General features: G+C 37.5%; 1 protein-coding gene across 1 annotated transcript in view; it reads left to right on the forward strand.

The window, feature by feature from the left end:
- The window catches only part of eys (eyes shut homolog), a 276,707-nt gene that overhangs the window by 138,027 nt on the left and 115,625 nt on the right, over positions 1-23,055 (forward strand). The window contains exons 13-24 of the mRNA XM_046071407.1: positions 1,421-1,584; positions 1,740-1,993; positions 3,296-3,400; positions 6,957-7,079; positions 9,031-9,144; positions 11,111-11,233; positions 11,936-12,049; positions 12,593-12,826; positions 14,263-14,385; positions 14,472-14,585; positions 16,788-16,901; positions 18,443-18,556. Of these exons, the coding sequence (XP_045927363.1) occupies positions 1,421-1,584; positions 1,740-1,993; positions 3,296-3,400; positions 6,957-7,079; positions 9,031-9,144; positions 11,111-11,233; positions 11,936-12,049; positions 12,593-12,826; positions 14,263-14,385; positions 14,472-14,585; positions 16,788-16,901; positions 18,443-18,556 (1,696 nt within the window). The remainder of the gene's footprint in view (positions 1-1,420; positions 1,585-1,739; positions 1,994-3,295; positions 3,401-6,956; positions 7,080-9,030; positions 9,145-11,110; positions 11,234-11,935; positions 12,050-12,592; positions 12,827-14,262; positions 14,386-14,471; positions 14,586-16,787; positions 16,902-18,442; positions 18,557-23,055) is intronic.

The following is a 23,055-nucleotide window of genomic DNA, read 5'->3' on the forward strand; positions in this document are numbered from 1 at the left end:
TTGTGGGATTTTACTCTGAGGTCTGTCTCTGTTGGGATCCTTTCCATAATACTGTCAGACACTTAGAATAACAATCTGGGTATGTCAGTGGCAAAAACAAGCATTTTTGGTGGACAGACTTGTGATGGGCGCAATTTCGTTGCAGCCTGTTTAGTGGCATGCTGGCTGAGGTGATGTACTGGACCAGTTCCACACTTGATGTACCTGTATGAGTCATTTAGACCCCTCAATATGTAAAATAGGGTCCAGGCTGAAAAATACTGAAATTGTCCTATATGTTAGAAAGTATCAAATATTAATTCAGTATCTTATTCATAAAACATGGGATAATCCTTTGTTAAACACAAGGATAAAAATAAGCATAAGTCCCACAGGAAGACTGACAGCAAATGCGATAATCCATAAACACAGCAATCAGCTGGTGCTGAAGCTGTAAAGTATGTTGGTTTACCTAGGAAGAAAGCTGTATTAAATTCTTGACTAATGAGAGAATTGAAACATAAACAAACCAATACACAAATATAGCTAAACAACATATTCTGACCTACGATCTCACTGACCTGAATACAAAAACACCTGGTTTATATTCACAGTATACTGTATGATGCATATTTAAATTATTGAAGCACATGTTTATGTTACATGTTGAATGTGGCTGCACATCTTCCAGATTTTTTGTCATGGTGCAAGAAGACAAAGCTGGAATTGTGTGATTGTTTGTCAGGGTTTTTTGGTTTTGGCATGCACATTGTGAGCACATTTACAGGGCTGAAAAGGCCTCTGCCACCTGACGTGGATGAGTGCCACTGAAGATTTGCAATATCTGTATTTTTGAATGCACAGCTTGTAGATGAATCGACCCTCTGCGTTTAAAAAAAGCAACCAAACATGAACAGAGGCGCTTCTTCAGATGACAGATGGAGATGATCACTCACTGTGGAGAAAGGCTTGTGTTGGCCCCCTTACAGAATTGCCATGATGTCTACATTATACACCTTCGCACAAGCCAGCTCTTCCTCTGCCCCTTTATTTCCCCTCTACTTTATATACACATGTACCAGCTAGCAGGCGAATCTGTTTTGTGACAGTGAACACTTCGGAGGTTTAGCCCTCAATGACCATTGATCTTGCCTTGTAAGACATGATGTAGATGCACCATGGAATACTGAGTGAACCCAGTATAAAGCATGAATCAGTATTCATGAGTGCCACGTGGCTGTAATGAAGCCCATTTCCAGGCGGCCTGGAGCAAGAAATGATTAGGGGTTAAACTGTAAAATAATGGTTATATTTTTTAACAGAATGGGCTCAGTCCAATCTAACATATTACAATACAAGATGAAGCAATTTCATTTTTGCATATGAGGCAGCGTGTTATTCCATGACATATGTTTCTAAAAGCTCTATCTTCTATCAACAGCCATGTGCCAACGGAGGACGCTGTGTGTTGAATAATGCCAGAAGTTACACTTGTGTTTGTACCCCCGGTTGGTCTGGTCAGGACTGCCGTATAAATGTCAATGACTGTGTTCAGCATTGGTGTCAAAATGGAGCCACTTGTGTGGATGAGATTGATGGTTACAGGTGAGTGTTCAAATCTTGATTGTCTTCGGGCCATTCAGGCACCAGAATGTCAATGATTGTAAAAGCCGTGACATTTACTGTACTTTTCCTTCAGGGTTGAAAGAATCCCTCTTACTCTATACAATATTAAGGAATTCTCTTTAATCTGTTGCTAGCTGCCTTTGTCCCAGAGGATACACAGGCGTCTATTGTGAAGAGGACATTGATTACTGTGTTGGCCATCGCTGCTCTGAACATGGTGTTTGCCTGGACCAGCGGTATAACTTTACCTGCCGCTGCATGCTTGGATTTGAAGGGTCGCTCTGTGAAGTGGAAACAAATGAGTGCAACAGCTTCCCCTGCTCAAGCGGGGCCACCTGTGTGGACCTAATCAGTGATTATCAGTGCCACTGTCCCCCAGGGTTTGAGGGTATGAGACCATCTGATGCAATTGTGAGCTTGTTTACAGCCATTAGGATGCCCAGCCACAGGAATATCAGGTTTTAGAGCAGGTTTTAGTCTTTAAATGTTAAGATTTTAGAAGCAGAAATGTGCTGTAGCTACAGTTTTCATATTTAAAATTTGATGTGTATCATTGGTAAGGACAAATATGCAGGTTCAGTTACATATGATGGAAGCAGATAGATAATTGCATTGAAATTCAGACACAAATCACTAGTATGAATAAAAACATTTTTTTTTATCACTGTACAAACACCTGTACCATGTTTACCAGATGATTTAAAGGTAAAAAAGTTACCTGTTACAATTAATGTAGTTAATGTCACGTTTATGTTAAAACGTGCTGATTCAATGCTGTAAAAATGTCCCTTTATTATTAACTAATTAGATCAAATTCAGATGCAAATAAAGAGTTCAAATTAGTTTTGAGTCTATTTCTTAGACATTTGGCATTGTGCAGGTTACAATTACCAATCTAGGCCATGTGTGATGAAAATGTCTAAATTGAACAGTGATGCAGTAATGTGTAAGCAGTTAAATTCATTAATGTTGGCTGGCGTAATGATCTGGCTCAGTATCATAGAGTGTGTAGCACAAAGCGTGTCTTGTACAGTATATTTAGGCTGGCGGTACAGTCAGCAGCCACCTTCATTATGTGAGTATCTTACAGTACATCATTAACAGAGCACTTGCCAGTGTATGGGGTCATGATGGCAAAAGTATAATTACCTTTGGTGTAGAGAGAGCAGTGCAGATAGAAGAGCTGTGCCTGAGGATGTCTAGCTGTTAGTTCTCTATGAGCTCTCTGGCTCATAGGGAACTAAGAGGTCTGAAATATCGCCAGAGGCCAGACCTAGTGAAGCTTTAAATTTGCCAGTAAAATCTTAAATCAATTCCATATCTAACTCTTGCCAAGAGGATACTAAAATTGAGGTTACACCGTTTCTGCACGCGTACAAGCTGCAACATGCTGAACACATCATCATTCAATCACATTTTGAGCCAGTACAATCAGATGCAATCAGCTGTCTCATGAAATAAAATCCTGTCTTCAATAAACCAGGTGCCGCTCATTGCTGAGAAAACAAACATAAATTTGTACTGAATGGGGTGGAGTGTAAGAATTATTATTCACATATTAGAGCTTCACAACTTCCTATGATTATTAGATTTCCACAGTGACAGCAAAATGTATTAGTAGAAACATATTTTAAACTGTTCCCTGTTTTATTAAACAGAATTTATTTGTTTCTCTCGCTTTATCCTGCAGGAAGGACCTGCTCTGAGAATGTAAATGATTGCTGGTCGCAGCCTTGTCTACATGGAGGCTCTTGTATGGATCTAATAAATGACTACATTTGTCATTGTCCTCTTGGTAAGTACGAACTACTTGTGTATTATTGAGCATGTTTACAAAAATATCATCCTATTAATTTTCTGTATACTGTACCTTGGGAATACGTGAAAAAGTTTATTTCTCATTCATTTACATACAAACTTGTTTGTTTACTTTGATCATTTTTCAATTTTTTTTACAAGATGTGCTTCCAAAGATAGCAGGAATTATCAGTTACATTAGTCTTTTGAAAGTTTGAATGCAGGCTGGAAACCAGGTAAAATAAGCATCTGAAAAGGCTCCATGCAAAGCAAATGTAAGTAATAAATCTGTATTATGGGTTAGTGTTAGAAAAAAATATTACCACTTGTTTTCACATTTAATTTTAAACCTGTAAAGAAAACAACACTTTTTTCTATCTTGCTCAGCACTGATTCATGTAAAGCATATTATCCTAATTAGGCTAAGGTTTAGTTTTTAGCGTTGTGATTTTGACACCGTGTTTTACACATTTCTATACGTTCGACATTTTATAACACATGTTCCAGAAAGGATCCATAATTAGTCCATAATAGAGGGAGGTGTTGCATTCCTCAGTGTGCTGCTGATTTTACTATGCCCTCCGGTAATAAAATACTTAATCACTACTTGATTGCACAAATCAGAATGTCGCAGCCGCCCCACTTGGCATTACAAGTCCAATGTCACATTCGATAGTAAACAGCCACAATCCACACAACAGGATTTACGGACAAATATTTGAAAAATAAAAATCCACAAAACGTATGTGTTGACAGGACACAAAATGCACTCTGGCACTGGGTTTGTTTTCCTAAATTGTTTTCTTAATATATTCCACAAAGGCAGAAGTGCTGCACGGTTATGATATACTTTTGGTGTTCTTTTGAAAGTCTACCCTCATACTCAGGCTGCTTGAATTTGATCTAGTGAAACAATATCACGACAGTGTTGTTGTCATTGTGCATCTTGTTTCAGTTGTCTGTGCCTTTCCCTCAGCCAAATATGCCTCTGTTTACCTGCACAATAAATCCACACAAATGTGGGTGAAGTCATTAAAACATTTACTGCCTTGAAACATGTACAGCACCTGTTACATGGTGTGTTTTTATGGCATTAGGGCGGCTGTAAATGCATCACTGTAAATAATCTGCTCTTATTACTTTTCTGCCTTTTGCACAAATTAGATTTGGGCAAAAACAGAACACCAATGTGTCAGTAAAGCTTCCATTACTGTTTTGATTTCATTGACAGATTTATAGACAGGTGTTTTGATTACTTTATCTTTTATGAAATTCTATTAGATAAATGGTCTGTCAGATCTGCTTGCTTCTCCCTACAAAACACGCACAAAGAAACACTATCACTATTTTCTAATCCCTGCATTCAGACCTCTTTCTGTAACTACAGTGCCGTATATCAGTGTTGTCCTGTTTTATTTTTGGTATTGTATTTATTATTGGAACAATTCAATAAATATACAAGAAAGTTCTTGGGGATACTTTGGTCAAGGTTGCACAATCCACCAAATTAGTTGTTTTAATGACAGAAAATATAAATATTTAATCTGCATCTGGATCTGCATCAAAACACATGCAGTGATTGGCTTTCATGCTTATTAGCAGCCATGGTTTTTGGAGAATGCCTAAATCCTGTCATGACTGACTGATGAGTCAAACTCATGACCACAAAGTTTATAGCATTTAAATTTATAACGTTACTGTCATGCCACTTACAATGTGCACGTCTTCTAAAGTTGGTTACATCTGTAGAACACATTCAGCAACTTGCAAGAAGTTTAGAACCAATATCAGAAAAAGGGTTTGGTATAACATTATCACGTGACTTTTTCAATTGGTCAATGGAATAATTTATGTACCAAATTTAAAAAAGACTATGATTTTATTTGAGGAATGGCCAAGCAAACATTTAAAATTGAAGAAAATCTGCTTATAGGTGCAAATGGCCATGACCTGAACTGATTTTTCTTAAACCGAGTAATCCAGTTGTTTTGCAGTGGTGCTTCATAAATGGGCACACATCATTAGATTTTTATCAGCACTGCAAACGAATATCACCTGACTTTCTACCAAATTTCATTGAATGCTATTGGCAGTGTTTACCCTGCTAACTTACCCACAGACCAACAAACAAGGCTAGAAATGTACCTTACAAGCTCAATCTAGGTTTCATAATTATACATAATCGATTTTTCCACTGACTTAGAAGTAATAACTGAATTTGGTGATTTCTTTCCAAGAATATAATTTTCAGCTTTTTCAGCTCAGTGAAACAAACAGAATGTCGCTGATGAAAGATGATTAAATGTGCGGATGAACAGCAGTTCTCTGTGCCAAGGAATAGTTATGACCCATGTCTGTCATTATTAACCACTCAACATGAGTACATGAGGACTTGGCTTTAATGTATTCAACAATACATCATAGTATGTCTTGTTACTACCGTACATTTTTAGATCAAGTCAAAGACTTTCACTTCTTGCCTTTCTTTTTACAGCAGAGTTGGGCTGAGCTGCTAGTAGCTGTCATAGAGAATAGGGAGTCCCATTTGGAGATGGTGACACTGTAAATGTGACATTCCTTCATGCAACATTAACTTCAGAGTGAATTGCATGCACAATTGGTTATTAAACACTTCTGAAACACTCTGTTGGAGGCAATAGCTGTCCATTAACTAGTCAAGGCAATACATAATGTGATGAGAAAAGGGTAGTTGGAAGGTTATCAAACATCTAGATAGATGTGTTGATGTGAAGTACGCTGCTCTGGCTACAGGTTACAATGTAAAGACAGTGGAGACAGGAACCACATAATCTAATGCGACTGCTGTCCTGTGTGTATGTTCAAGTCTTTATAGAAGGGATTTGCATCAGGAAGTGATGTTTTGAAATATTTCACTCCTTTGCCAGTGAGTGAGACCTACTTTGCAGACGCCGACTGCACACAGATTAATGTGACGAAGCTATGGGTACATTCTGTTTAGAGGCTTCTGGTGTAAAGAGGTTTTTGGTTAGCATGAATGAATTTAAATCATTTTGCTGTTACTCACATATTCTGTGACTCCATAAAGTAAATCACCCAGCAGTTGTGAGTGCAACAGTTAAATGCAAAAGGTCTTCATTGTCCTTTCCTGGTGGGCACATGTTTAACCTTGTGATGTCAGTGAATATTTCAGGATTTTACCTTTATAGACACATGTAATGAGTATAGGTCACGCCATCCGCCTGTGCTTTATTTATAACAATAGGTATTGACATTGGTATCAATCAGTGACGTGCATTAGGTAGCGCAGATAAATGCGATATAGATCAGTTTGGTATGGTGGGTCTCAATGTCAATGATTCACTCAATTAGCATTTTGCATAGCAGGTAGATTGCAAGCGGAAGAATCGATACCCCTGTAAGTCTGTCTTTACCTTATAAAATGTACAGCTACATAAATATGGGTTGCGTATTGTGGATTACTGTTGTTTTCTGAATTAAGTTCTTATTATTAGTTATTTGCCAAGGTTTGGCCAAATTCTCCTTCTCCATTGTTAACTCAGTTTTCTTTGCAGGGTTCAAGGGGAAAGATTGCTCTGTGGACATTGACCTCTGCTCGTTTGGAATGTGCAGTGAACACACATTAATATGTGCTGAGACCAAGGATGGACAGAATGTCTCTTGCACTTGTGAAAGAGGTGAGCGAGTCCTTTAATGGGTGTTATATTTGTGATGCAGGTACATTAACGCTTGGAGAATGAGCACATGTGGAGAGTGACAACATTTTCTGATGCAGACTTGCTTACACAAAGTCAAGTTCACTGTACTAAAAGGAGTATGTTGCTGTGCAGTAAGTACTGCACCTTGAGGTAATGTTTAGCTGTCCTTATAGACCAAAAATAGTCCATGCATAGTGTTTTTACACCCTCATAACCATCTGATAATCATATTCTTATGATGATTTACTTGGATTAAATTGACAAAAAACACAATTTTGTATCAGTCAAGTCCCTCTTGTTTCACCTGTTCGAAGATGACCGTGTTATCAGAGCAGTAGCTGACAGCAGTGACAGGGATAACACAGGAGTAAGTGGAAGAGGCTTGACCTGTTTGATACACCGAGGCTTGCCAGGGGTAACCAGGCTTCAGAGTCTTGCAAGCCAAGGATAAATGTGCAGGAAGTGCTGTGTGCGTGCACAAGCACCTGGAATCTTGCAACTTATTCCCAGATACAGTTACAGCACTTGAATTAAAAAAATATTTTTCCTGCCAAACCAATCATAATAGAGTCGACACTAACCCACACCAGCTCCGCTATCTCTTTTCAAATGAATGGCTATTACATAGAAGTTCATGTAACCCAATCAATAACCGTAACTTCATTACTTCTGTTGCACTTATGCTTGGCAGATGTCAAAGTGAAGGATTGTGAGTGATTTCTTATGTAAATGAAAGCAACCTGCGGCGAGCTGCTCTCCCCAGATCACTTCTCAAGGGCGAACTGCGAGATGCTGTCTTTTCTAGATGTTTCAGGTCGGCAGTCTTGGCATCCATATTATCTAATGCTTGCCAACCTAATGTGTTGCAAAATATGTTACTCGTACCCTCCCTCACTATACTATATAATTCACACTGGGAAACTTTTGACCCAGTATTTAGCACTCACACTAAATCACATCATTGGACTGAGATTGTTAGATGTACTCAAAATGTATGATTTTATGAGTTAAATATGTATCATGTGTTGAACAAAATACTGGCTTGTTGTGAAGGTTGCCGTTTAAAATTTTCAGAGATTTTAAGTGATTTAAACCCTCTTGAAGAGCAGAGTTTGCAGGGCAATAATTGTTTTTAAAACCAAAAAGCTGTATTTGACAGCAGTATATTTTTGTGTTACATTAGCATTTATTTCAAAGCACAACTTTTGCAGCGCAAGACTTTTTTTTGCCATAAAATTATCTGAACACAGCAGGTTTTCGCAATGCAGCAGTTGTTTTTGTTTGGTGGTTGTTCTTGTTTTTGTGTAAAGCTACAGTATTATTTTGGATGAAAACTGCTTATTCTGACTGTTCTTTTTACATTCATTTCCTCACATTCCTAATTGTGAAGAGCAAGTCCAGACACTTGTGCTCTGTTAAGTCCTTGGTGGCTGACTGTGTGAAACATTCACATTGCGCACAATTATACAACAAATGCTCTTTGGTAGATTAGTGTGAGGGTAACCCACAAACAGACTGTGTAGCCCCAGCATTAATGTGCCTTAAACACTGACAGGCTCCTCATTAATGGCCTGTGTGGGTGTGCATTTGTGGTGTATGGTGTGATTGCCTGTACACGTGTGTGCTGATGCGTGTTATTTGTTTCATGTGGTTCCCTTTGTGTATAGATTGACTTTGATTTTAAAAATCACTGGATTTGGCTTGTTTAATGTAATAAATCAGAAGGGCAATGACTGGCTCTTATTAAACATGATTAAATGATCCAGTGAGCTGAGTCTGCATGTGCCCAGCAAGCTCTTTGAATCAATACAAGCTTTGAAAACCAGCTTTTGTTTATGAAAACAAAGTCATGCTGATCCTAATTGGCTGAGGAATGAAACCCGGCAAAAGGATTCCAATAACAGTGTTTTTTTTTTAATATATGCTGCAGGGTTTGGAGGGTCATTTTGTGAAGTAAATCTCAATGAGTGCGAGTCAAAGCCATGCCAGAACGGTGGTATTTGTGTCGACGGCATTGACCTGTATCAGTGCTTCTGCTCAGAGGGTAAGTTGCAATGCAATTAGATCCCCCAGTAGTCGGGACGATACGATTATGTGGCTAATTTAGACCTTTTTTGGTTTTTAAGTGTGCAACCAACCAGTTTCAGCCCTGAAGTTATGACCCTGGCTTAAATAAAAAAGCTATTCAGAAACACTTAAACACATTTCTTTCCGCTGTTATGTTGTTTGGTGGTCTTTTTCTTTTTCTTGTGGATAAATGGACAAACAGAGATGAAAAAACATTGTGTTATTTTCCACTGCAGTTAACAGTTCAAATCAGCAAGCCATGTGGTACTGGTGTTCAATTCATCTTATAAAAGTATTGAGAAAACCAAATCCACAATTTTTACTTTTCCCTTATCAATGCTGTTATCAATAATGTATCATAACACTTGCTGATTTCACTTATAGTAACTAGAAATATGGAGCCAAGATCCATTTTTGTGATGGAATCAATATTTACTGTAAAAATGATGACAGTTTGTTTATATCCATGTTAGAATCAAAATTGATCTTCCTTAAATCAACTTCTTCAACATTGTTAAATCAAAGCTCATTAATGGATTTGAAACATAATTTCCCAGACTCCTCTCACAGTCAAAAAAACAAAAAATTAAACATAAATTAAGACTACTTCTTGCACGTTACATTCAGTACAATAATATTTTTAACTGTAGACTCGAAAAACGGCGATAACTACCTTCTTGTAATTGGGGAATGTTCAAGGTTTCAATCATTTTTGCATTTTGGAAGAGATTGTTTTTTTGCACAGTACGGCCATGTGACATAAAGGGTTGATAGTTAACTGAATTTTGTCCAAACCAAACACAACAGGTTATTTTGCTGTTTAGCACACAATGGGACAAATAGCAGGAACTAATCAGTGAACTCTGTCAAGTCAAGTCAGTTTTATTTATATAGCCCAATATTGCAAATCACAATTTGCCTCAAGAGAGAAGGGGAGAGGCTGTATCTCCTGGGGGACAAAGAGAATTGAATTGTCATCAACAGGATTAACATGGATTATTAAGTACCAATGTCTATAGATTGAGACCGGCCCGCCAGAAGTAACTCAGTTGATGTAGTGTTTGCTTGAAATATTAATCTGTATATTCTCAACTTAATGTGTTTAGGTTTTTTTTAGCACATGATGTTGATTACTACCTTTATTCATGCTGATTTTCCATTACACATTTACTCATGTCTTCCTGGCTTGCGGTTCAATACCCGTAAGGTTAACAAATATTTGCTTTACATTTTTCCAATCACATAAAATCATTCCATCAGAAATTGTGACTCGCGTCATTAGAGAAAGAAGGAATAAATCTCAGCATTTTTTCCGATCATTTCTTGGTCCAGTTGACATCTTACCTGTGAGACATAACTCTGATTAAACCTTGATTGCGGGTGAAGCCTGTTATGCATTTTTAATGAAGTCAGGATAATTGTCAAATTTTATGACATGGAGAGAGGTGGAAATTGGTTCCATGGTCAGTTTGAGAAATGATGAGAATTTGACCTGCGCCGATGGTGCTGATAGCCAAGCATTAGTCATGGGCCTCCTGTAGCTGCAGTGTGTGACAGTGCTAATGATAGTCATTTTGTAGCGTGACCATGCAGTGGAATATATATTTATGGGGGACTAAAATGTCAAAAATTGGCAGTACTCACTTTAAACTTCATGACTTTAACCTTTTGTTTTTTAAATATCAAATGTGCAGATACAACTTGCCAGGCAAAAATAAAATACTAATCATGTAGACTGTGGTGCAGTCTACTCACCGTGGTATGTACTTGTTTACTGTTGCAATGAGCTTGCAGTGAAAAGTCATGTAAAAATTTCATGACAGCAGTGAATTGCTTTTGGGTACAATTTGACACTAATTAGTATCTTTCCAAGTCTGGTGTTTACTGACATTCTCATGCCATCTCTGATGAGATTGTTTTCTCTCTCTCTCTCTTTATACCAGGGTTTGGCGGGTTGAACTGTGAAATCAACTATGATGAATGTGTCCATGGATACTGCGCCAATAATTCCACATGTATTGACCTGGTTGCAGACTATAAGTGCATCTGTCCTTCGGGCTTTGCTGGTGAGTTATCTGTGTCATCATTTTCATGGTTTAGGCTTTAATGAAATAGTGCGGATCTCTCAGCAGTGATAACCATCAAAGTAGTCCCATTGTCTAATGTGAGAGCTCATTCACTAATTTCAGAATGACTTCAGCTGATTGAGTATGACGATATCTTTCTCCCCCTGAAGTAACTGAATATAGACAACGTATTAGATAATTTATTGGTAAGAAAAAAGGGGGATGTATGTCTTTTAGTAAAGCCAACACAGGAACATATACAGTAATACTGATTCATGTTGACAAAATGCTAAGCTGTACATTACAAGTACATGTTTATTTTGTCTCCAGTTTAACATTCTGTGTTGAACGAATGGAAACTTCATGGTATCCATCACCTCCATGTTTGTTGAGCAGTACTAAACAGTAGTTTTTGTGGCAGAAAAACTGTAGACTAAATCAATTAGGTGTGCTTTTGGCTGTTGGAAGAAATAGACTGAAAAGTGCAAAGGTCTGGCAGATACACTGTAATACCACCCTTACTGGCTCCATTATCGAGCACATACATACCTCACACCACCCTAGTTTATCACGTTTATGGTTGTCACCCTCTGCGGTTAAACTCATTTGTGTGAGACGTGTCATTATGTTGTTAATGTGATCGTTCTAGTTTTTGTGTTCATCTTTATTGTGCTCATTCAACAATCTTTATTTACCTTTCAGGGAAGAATTGCTCCACATCTGTCTCTGCATGTGCGTCAGATGTTGAGTTCTGCCAAAATGGAGGAACCTGCTCCCACAGCTTAACTGGGGAAATCCAATGTATTTGCCCTCCAGGTATTAAACAAGCACATTTAAGCGGTAGTAAATTTGTTGACAGCAGCCATTTCTGAATCTTTTAGTCATTACTACAGAAACTCCATCTAGACATGTACACAAGTGTGCTCAGTAAAAATAACCTAGTGAATCATTATAAACTCTCTTTGTCATGTGCTCTTCTTGCTTGATTCTACATCAATCCCTCCATTTTAAATTTATCCCTTAATGCATGTGAAAACATATTAGTGTTGTTAATTATTGTGGTATCACTGAAACAGCTTTTTATCTCTTAGTGAATACCATTAGAAAGCACATGTACAAATCCACAAATTATTTACAATTGGTGGGTTCTGTTGGTTGTGTATTGTCGCTGAAATCCCTCCTTGGTTTTAGTGCTTTAGTCTCTGGCTGGATAAAATATGGAAATCAAAAGGGGGGAAAAACACTGGCAATGACAGCATTACGTGAAATCACAATCCATGATGTGTGCCAGACGTGGGAAGGCAGTATACTGTACTCGGCACACTACATCAGTGACTTCTTTGATCCCACCTCTTACAGGATACCATGGCAATGACTGCTCGTCATCTGTGAACCAATGTGTGTCAAATCCGTGCGACCCCAAGGGGACCCTCTTCTGTGAAGAGCTGGCAAATACTTCTAGATGTGTGTGTCAACATGGGTACACTGGACCACACTGCAAAACACCTATAAACCACTGTGTTGATGGTCTGTGTCAACATGGTTCAGTGTGTGTGGATCTATCAAGAGGGTTTAAGTGTGATTGTTTACCAGGTAGGTTCACCATCCAGATGGGCTCGTTTTAAATGGAGGCAATTCCTTGATCGAATCATGTACATGGCAGTTTGATGCTTTCACTTGTTCAGCTTCCTTCTCTGTGGGAGTCTAATCTCTATGGCCTTAAGCAACAACACGTAACAGCCTTATGAAATATGTACGTCAGGTCTCAGTTCATCAGGTTGTGAGCTGACTTCAAAGCAGCGATGATGCTTGGAATGCCTGTTTTCCCACTTATGATCCAAAAGTCTTCTGTAAGTAATTTATCAAAGGAATCACTTACAATCAAATGATAGGAAGTCATTAGATAGGAAGGAAATTACATTAGTTACTGTTTCATTGCAATGATCAACAGGTAATTACTAGTAACAGGTAATTCATGTAACTATAGATAATAAGTATAAAAAAGTAATCAATAACTGCTCACTTCTCAGCTTGTGTCATCACAACTGGAAAAGGCAAAGCAATGGATCAGTTGAAAAGAACAGAGGAAATGACCAATTATTACAGGCCTCCAAATTAAGTAACCACGCATTAGTCTGAGCATTACACACATCTATAATTTTACTAAAGACAGACATAAATGTCTTGTTACAATTAAAGCTACTTTGTCATACATTTTCTTTTCTCAGTATTTCTCCCACAAATTCATTGTTTGTCTCGGTGAAGCCTAGCAAACACATTGGACACGTTTCCTTCCTCATAAAATGTTAACAAAACCATTTTTTTTAACATTTTAAAACCTGCATTGTTTAAATCCATGTTTGCTAGCAGTCTTCTTCACTGCCTTTGTGGGTAGATTGTCACGTTGCTGCACACATTACAGCTACCGACTGTTGAACATTGATATATAGTGAGAAATTATCAGTAGAAAGCTCGTGTCACCTTCATATTAGGCGACCATATTAGTTTTCAAAAACTCTACAGGGGACATTTAAGTGCTTTAGTCATTAAATTATTTACTGTACAATTTATGAATCAGCTGTTATTTAATTTATACTTAACAAATTGTTCAAAAGCCTGGTTCCTGTATGTTTCTCCAAATGTTCAATTATAATTCTGAAGTTGTATATATTTGTTGTACGTTTGTACATTTTACTTTTGCATTAGAAGGAAAGACGGGAAGAGAACCAACTCAAAGTTGTTATTTTGCTCTTTACTCATACCGTATTTTCCGCACTATAGGGCGCACTGGATTATAAGGCGCACTGTCAATGAATGGTCTATTTTCGAACTTTTTTCATATATAAAGCGCACCGGACTATAAGGCGCATTAAGCGAAACAAAACAGTCAGATAAGTCAGTCAAACTTTATTAAAAAACAGGTGCAGGTACACCATGAACAAGTCACCAGTTCATCACAGAGCACATAGAGACGAACAACCAAGAAAATTGAGAAATCCTATAGAACATCTTATCCTCTGTCTCTCCAGGGTTAACAGGCCAGTTTTGTGAGATAAACACTGATGATTGTGAAGAAAAGCCGTGTGGAGTCCTGAGTATTTGTAAAGATGCTCTCAATGGCTACAATTGCTTTTGTGCACCTGGGTTTATTGGTAAGTGAAAGCTATCCTAACGCTATTCTTTGTGAGTCAAAGTCACATTTTATACACAGAAACACAGGTTTTTCATACTTTCTTAGGAAATAGCTGCGAGATTGAAGTGAATGAATGTCTCAGCCAGCCTTGTCGAAATGGAGGCTCCTGCACTGATGAGCTCAACTCCTTCAGCTGCCACTGTCCTCTTGGAATCACAGGTATTTTATACACTTCTTACCACAACTATATGTTGTTGTACTGTAGTACTGAGCAGTGTAAACTGTATGTTTACACTGCTGAAACGTCTATGTGATGAATGATGAGTGGGGAGCCAACTTCAGTACGACTCTTCATACCAGTGTGCTTATTATACATGGTGATGATGTTGAACCTTTAACTTGAATCCCCATATATTTGCAAGTTAGATTAAAACCTACTCATATAGTCATTAAACAGTTTGATTTGAAACTAAGCTGAACTGTGGAAGTGATATGAAAGTGCATAAACATTTTCATGCTTGAGGCTAGATCTGAGCAGTTTCACTCACTTTACTTATAGTTTTATAGTCATAGCACCTGTTCAACTTCTCTTGAAATCTACGGGTGGTACTATACCATAAATCCTAAAAATGTGTAGATTGACAGCCAGAGAGTAGTGTACCTTTCCATTTCTACAATACATTTACTGGCATCAGTTTTTATTACTTTCCAGTCAACCTTGATGCCTCTCAATAATGGAAATCTTTTATTGAAGTACAGTTACAGAGGAGCCACAGAAATCCTATCAGGGAAATACTTTTATGTAAAGAGGAAAACAGCTGTCTCAGCTCATAGGCAGGTGATGTGCTCAATCTTGCAGGTATCTTAAGTTGCACAAAATGTGTGCAACTACTTTAAATACTGGAGTTAAAATCATAAATACTTACAGTGATAATTTACTTGGTATTGGTGGGAAAACATGTTTGAGCCTTGCACCTAAGCTCATCCTTTCATTTACAAAACTAGCACTCAAAAAGCCCTGCTACCTGTATCTGTAAAGATCACAACTGTTTTGTACCAGGTTGTAAACATGGTTATTTCTGCTGTAAAGTTGGGCATTTTTACATGGGGGAGATGGGGATTGATGCGCTTTTTGAGCCAGTGGCCAATCAAGGAACTGCAGGTTTTGGCACTTCCACATTGGCTTCATTTTTCAGCCATTGGGGGTTGCCATTTGGTACAAAGTCAATGACCTGCCAAATATCGAAAAGGTTTATCCTCCAGGGAGGTTTAAGCCAGTACTCGATGAGTATTGAGTGTTGATTGATTGTTGTTGCTAATTGTTCAAATTAATAATCTAATAATAAGAAGTAGAGGGAGGCAGCACCGCACTTTAATGTTGGAATTTTGCAATTATGAAAAGTTATACTGTTCCTTTATGCGAGTCAGCTGTTACACACAGATAATGATGTGTATACATACAGTACATAAGTGAGCAATCCTGCTGTAATGGGTTTGCTGAAGCTGCACTTCTCTCAGTAATAAGTGGATTTATCGGACTCTTTGGATGTCCCCAGAGTCTTTCAGAGAAATGAAATGTTTTTGGCTACACTGAGCATCAGTATTGACAACATCTGTAAGACAACCTCAGTGTGTCAACACTTTACTCACGCTAACCCCCAGGCCGCATGGCGATTAGGTTCTAAAACAAACTCCTTTAAAGTGTTACAAGAGCAGCACAAACACTACATTGTAGTACATGTTGCTGTAATTCAAAGACATCTTCTCACTTTGGCATTTCACACTATATCACAGCCTCCTCCAAAGCTTACAGAGACTCTAAATGTGTGAAACAGTGATGCAAACAAAATCCTCTTGAGGCTTTGTTGGTGTGCAGCTGATCGGCTTTGTATTTTCAGACAAAACAAATTAGGAGGGAAACACCAATATAATTATCTATATTTCTACATGAACTATTCTTTGTGTCACATACAACAGAAATAAATACAAATCTGCTACATACTGTTGTGTATGCTGTTTAGACGGAAGGAGATGAAAATCTTGTGAATTTGTCCAGCTGTTAAAACTTTGACATCTGGATATAAGTCCCCTGTTTGTTTAATATTCAAAACTAAATGTCAGTGTCAAATTAATTTTGATAGCATAACAGTAAAAATTTGTTTATTCCATGTGTTGCAAAATGCGCACATGAAATATCTGGCTCACTTAATTTTTGTGACAACTGTCTTAAAATACTGAAACCAAGGGATTCAAGGTGTCACCAATCATCAAATTTCAAATTCTACATGAAGAGGCTTTAAGTCAAATTGAGGGAAAGCAGAAAACGGAGTCATAAATTGTTATAAATCAAAGCTGCGGTATGGCACTTTTTTGGACATTTGTGACCACTGACTGTTAACTGTAAATGTCATGTCTTTACAGGGAACTACTGTGAAGTCAACATAGATGAGTGCATATCCTCACCATGCCTGCACAGTGCCACATGTGTTGACCTTGTTCATGGCTATGGATGTGTCTGTATGCCTGGCTTCACAGGTTAGTGAATGCACTTTATGTATTCAGGTGAGGAGTATCTTTCTATATTTTCACATGAACAAAATGTACAGTGCACATGAAGCTTACAATGTGATGTGAATGTGGATGACATCCTTTACATATTACATATTTCCATATATAGAATACAGGCCTATGGAAATATTTAGTACCTATTTTTTGTGTTGTATTCCAATACAAAACCACCACTTCTCTGAGATTTATCAAATATTAACCATTACAGTGTAAGGCTAACAGAGGTATTGCATGGGTCTTGTATTGGACAACAGTATATTATACAGGTTGTGTTCACACGCTGCTCAATCCATTTAAACATATAAACATGATTTTAACAAGGTGTACAACCATGCTTGCGGATCTTTGAGGCTGCACAGCAGTGCTTTGAGCTAAATGCTAACATAAGAATGCTCACAATGGTAACACGGTGATGCAGGTATAATATTCACAAGGGTCACACTTTGAGTGTTAGCATGCTTATATTAACAAATTAGTGGTAGTAGTTGTACTAGCCTAATGTCAGATGACTAAGGACCACACTGCAATCTCACCACTACCTACAGTATGCCATTGAACACGTGTAATTTGTTTTATGTGACGAGGGTTTAAATACACTGACCTACATTTGGAAAATGTTTGCTTTGCTTGTGTTTTTTTAGGCCACAAATTAAAACAACACATTCAGACAATCGCATCTTCATTCATGAATTATGCATTGAACAAGTATATTTTGTGAAGTCAGCTATCAGCAGCTCCTCTTAATAGTAGAGAGACTGCAGAGTAGGTTAATACTTTACACACATTATGACATATTGCATTCAGACATATTATTTATTATTTTGTTATTTCCTTGCATGTGGTACTGTGATACCAACTATTGAAAGTACAGAGATAAATAATGACTCCAGATTAAAACCAAGATAATGTATTTCCCCTCATAAAAATAAATGAAATGAGCAATACAACTGGTTGCAGTGCTGAATTTCATGTTCACAAATGAGCTGGTTTATTTCCTTTTAAAATAAAAATCCCTCCCTGAATAATGTGTTTAAGAACACTTTTTTAAATGTTAAAAAATAATATCTGAAATAGAGTTCTTGCTGTGAGGATGTTCTTTACTGTTTCATACCCTGCTGCCACGCCATAGGGAACCCTCTCAGGTGGTATAGCAGTACCTGATCAGCTTTCCCTTCATCTGTGTGTATTGTATTAGGATCACAATCGCTCAAAAAAATAATAATTTGCAAGAAAAATCCCTAACACAATTATTTAAGGATTATGTTGTTTATCTATTACATCTAATACATGTTAATACCCAGATAAAAGGTTGTGGTTGTTCGAGAGTCTAGTATGGACAATTGTGAAAGCTGCCGTCCGTGAGACAGAGAAAACCAGCCTCTCTTCTGATTTAACTTACAGCAACTGCAGAGATGTGTTTTGTGATTTAAATAATTGACTACCAAACGTTCATGCCAATGACCCTTTGATATAACGTATTTATTAATCTGTCTTCTTTTCTGTCAAAGGTACAAACTGTGAAATTGACATTGATGAGTGTGCTTCATCTCCCTGCAAGAATGGAGCTACTTGCATTGACCAGCCTGGTAATTACTTCTGCCAATGTGTGGCTCCATTTAAAGGTAATGACCACTGAGGGAATGGGGACAAAAAGCAAAGTTAATTAACTTAATATACTATTATTTTCACCTGTCTGAACTTCACTTCACACGTCTCAACAAAATTAGTACATCTTCATTTGCTACTTGTGGTTAAATAAAGAACACTTGAGTAATTAGTAAGATGTAAGCTGATAGGTGCTTCTGCCACACAAGTGACAACTTCCATCATTCAGAGGATAGAGCAGGCGTCACTGCACGGCATTATCGTTGCATATCAATGGCAAAAAATGCTCATGGGTGATTTGAGGTAATGGATGATGATGCCAGTGACAGTGAAAGTGATTCAGGACTCATTTTTTTATTGTACAAGACAGGAGAAGTTTGTGAAAAGCCAAGACTGGATTTAATTAATGATCACTGTTTGTAGCCATAACATGGGTCTAGTTTTCATAATGGCATATATTTATTATATTCAATTTAATTCTTGTCTTAAGTCAAATGAATGTATGTAATTTATATATATATACACATAATCATTTGTAGATTATATTTTATTGTAAAAAATAAAGCAAATATTTATATATTGTATAAATACATAAAAATGTAAATTGGCCAGTTTGGTTATCCATATTTAATATAAGAATGTTCTTTTTTAATTGAAAAAAGATTCAGTTGGACACAGACACAGTGGTAAAAAGTAGATTTAGGATATAGCACCGGTTTTTCCCAGAACAATCAATCAAACTAAATATTCTCAAATGACCAGATTTTTTATGATGTTTAGTTGTTGACACAGCTTGTTTATGCCCCATTTTGGCGATGACAATGGTAATTTTCTGAATAGGATTTACAGCAAAACACAAGCTGTCATTATTAGAGATCCACTATTGACTGTGCATGACGTTGGAGTAGAGACTGTACCATGAAGTCTAAGGAAATCTAAGCAGATACAATTCTAGCAGTGGGATTTCACAGGCGCACAAAAGTCTTCATCATTAATAAATGTGAAAAAACATTCATCCAGCCAGTCTTGTCCTCGACACACTTGTCCTAACAAACCAAGCAACCCTTCAAGAAGGACCTTGGTCAAAACCCAAGGACCACTCTGACAGATCTAATGAGCTCGTTGGCTGTGAGATCTTCTTGGAAAAACAACAGTCAGGGCAGCACTTCACAAATCTAGGCTTTACAGCAGAGTGGCCAGGAGGAAATGACTCCTGAAAAAAAGCACACGGAATTTACAAAAAGGCACTTCAAAGACATACTGAGAGCGTGAGGAGAAATATTCAGAGCTCTGATGAAAATGGAAATGGAAGTGTTCAGCTGTAATTCAAAGGACTATATAAAATACAGCACAAATGAGGCACGCTTGATGACCCATGTAACACCATTCTTGCTGTAAGGCCCAGGTAGCCATATCATGATGTGGTTGCTTTTCATAGTCAAAGACAAAGGGAGTTGTAAATAAAACAAAATAACAAGTATATTCTGAGAGAGAGTACCAGTGATCTTAGAATATATAACAATTTCTGTTTTATTGTCTTTATTGGAGATTATTAAAGCAACAGAGCACAGTATGCCATTGACAAGCATGGTAATAACAATGGGTAAGACATTTCTTCTTAAAATCAATTTACACAGTTTCCACAAACATCCTATTCCTTTTTTAATATTTTAATTTTGAAACACCTATTGACATCAAATATGCCAATGTGGGCACCATGTCATCCAATAATCAGTAATTGATTACACTATGTAGAGGCTCAAAGTAGACCTATTTCGGCACCCTAAGCCTTCTCACACAATGGCATATTTAATGCTGCTGCAAGATGTTGCAGATCATGCTCTGAGTATGGAATGCAGGACCAGGTAGATCTATTCGCTTTAGGCTACCAAAAGCTATTCTCGTGAAGCTTTGCAGTGGTTTGTAGCCACCACTCTGGAGCCATGTCAGATGTTCTAACACTGTACCACCACATGGGCAGATCTTCCACATTGGACTTTTTAGCCACTAGGACAATTCAGAGGGCGCTAGGAGACACGGTGGACATATCACAGGCATTGATCAGCCGCGCTCTCCCACAAGTTGTGGATGTGTAGTGTACCTACACTTTGTAAATGAAATTATGAATATTAATACTTGGAAATATTATAATCATAAGCACTCATTCAAAAAGGGGGTACCGCTCAGCTTTTGGGAACGAACTGAGAAACTTTGGGAAATAAATAATACATTTTTTAATTACTTTATTAATCAATCTCATTTCTTAGGTGTGATTTCATAAATCAGAAATTCAGACTCTGGAGGAAAGTAGCACACACAATGACCAATTAAGAAGATAGATATATATTTATTCCTAAACTACGGTAAATATAACTAAATAAAATTATATAAATATGAACAGCAATGCCTACAACAAATGGCAGCTTGAACAGAGATAAAGAACAGGGCTGAATTGACTGTTAACTGGCTAAAGTGAAAAGAGTGGCTTTCAAAGATAACGGGAAACAGATAGACGCCAATTTATCTGCTAATTAAAGGAGATTTGGATTTAACGTCTATGATTTAAAGGCTCATTTCGACATCAACTTATCTGACCACAGACGAGTGCCTTGCCTTACTTTTGCTGTTTCCTCAGAGATTCGATACAGGTCCCACATCTGTCTTTTGGTCCCACGTTTACACGGTCCCACTGGAGATGAACCACCAAAAGGCTGTGTTGCAGGGTTTCTGTTGTGACAGTTGGATTGGCTCTGAGGCACCTCAGGTCACTGGCCGGCGGATTAAAGTTTTTTTCTGCGCAGCTGTTTCTCTCACAGTTTTCAGGAGGCATTGGTACCTTCAATGATCACAACATCATGTTAGACAGACTGAGGCACTGGGTGGGGATCTCTGGTACTGCCCTAGAATGGTTTTCATTCTACCTGTCAAATAGGAAGTTTTGCGTGTCTGTAAACAACTATGTCTCTTCGTTCTGTCAAGTTAAATATCGTGTGCCTCAGGGGTCGGTCTTAGGACCCATTTTGTTTTCCTTGTATCTGCTTCCCCTTGGACATATTATCCATAAACATGGCATTTCTTTTCATATTTATGCTGATGACACACAAATATACTTGCCCATCAGATCCACAGACCCTGGAATGCTGAGTTCACTTAACAACTGCCTTTGTGAAGTTAAAAAATGGATGTCAAATAATTTCCTCCAGCTGAACTCAGACAAAACAGAAATCCTGGTCATTGGGTCCCAGCAGATTGCTAGTAAATCACAAGCCTGTGGCAAAGAACCTTGGTGTTTGGTTTGATAGTAATTTAAATTTCAAGCAGCACACCACAAAGCTTGTTCAATCATGTTTTTATCAACTTAGAAATATAGCAAAAATTCGATCTGTCTTAACTTTTAAGGACACCGAGACCATTTTACACGCCTTCATCTCATCACGCCTGGATTATTGCAACAGCCTTTTAACCTGTTTAACCCAAAAATCTATTGATCGACTCCAGACTATCCAGAACTCAGTTGCCAGGCTTTTAACCAGAACAAAGAAATATGACCACATTACTCCTATTTTAGCTTCATTACACTGGCTCCCAGTATGTTTTAGAATTGACTTTAAAATTCTATTGATCACTTTTAAAGCTCTTCATGGCCTCTCGCCTTGTTATATTTCTGAACTTTTAGTCCCATACACACCAACACGTACCTTGAGATCCTCGGGCAGAGGTCTGTTGTCTGTTCAGAGTCTCGACTGAAAACTAAAGGGGACAGAGCGTTTGCTGTCAGGGCCCCGAGGCTCTGGAACAGCCTGCCCGAGGAAATCAGGTCAGCTGAGTCAGTGAACTCTTTTAAGTCCCTTCTTAAAACATACTTTTATAGGAGAGCCTTTCCCGATCTTATTTGACTTTATTTTATCCCTTTTATTTTATTCTATTTTACTAATTTTATATTTATCTTAAACATGTATTTTAGTCTTTTCAATGTTTTCATGCTTTTATCTTGTATTGTTTTTGTATTATTGTTTTTTGGGTATTATTGTCTTTACACTTGTTAAAGCACTTTGTAACTTGTGCTCTACAAAAATAGATTATTATTATTATTATTATTATTCAGTCCGTGAATCAGAGTTGATGTCAGCTATTTTACTGGATTACTTGTACAATAAATTTGGAAAGTAACTTGCTGGACCCAAAAGGGTTAATAGATGAGATAGTGGCAAAACCAAAAGGATTTCAAAATAAGATACACAAAACATAAACAATAAAAGCGAGGAAAACTGTAAATGAATAATAAAACTTTGAAGTTAATAAATAAGAAAATGGAGAATTTAAGGGATGACCAATTGACAAACGCTTAGTTTTATTTTTTATTTATTCTATTTTTTTAACTCTGTCCTGCCAAGTAGACATATAGCTTTTACAAAGGATTTTTAATATAGTCCTTTGTCGTCTTTATTATTTATTTGATTCTCTACGTGTATGTATTTGTTACCAAGCCGAACACGGGGGGGGGGGGGGGGGGGGA

Source organism: Micropterus dolomieu, linkage group LG15 (assembly GCF_021292245.1).
Source record: "Micropterus dolomieu isolate WLL.071019.BEF.003 ecotype Adirondacks linkage group LG15, ASM2129224v1, whole genome shotgun sequence".
NCBI classification, from domain to species: Eukaryota; Metazoa; Chordata; class Actinopteri; order Centrarchiformes; family Centrarchidae; genus Micropterus; species Micropterus dolomieu.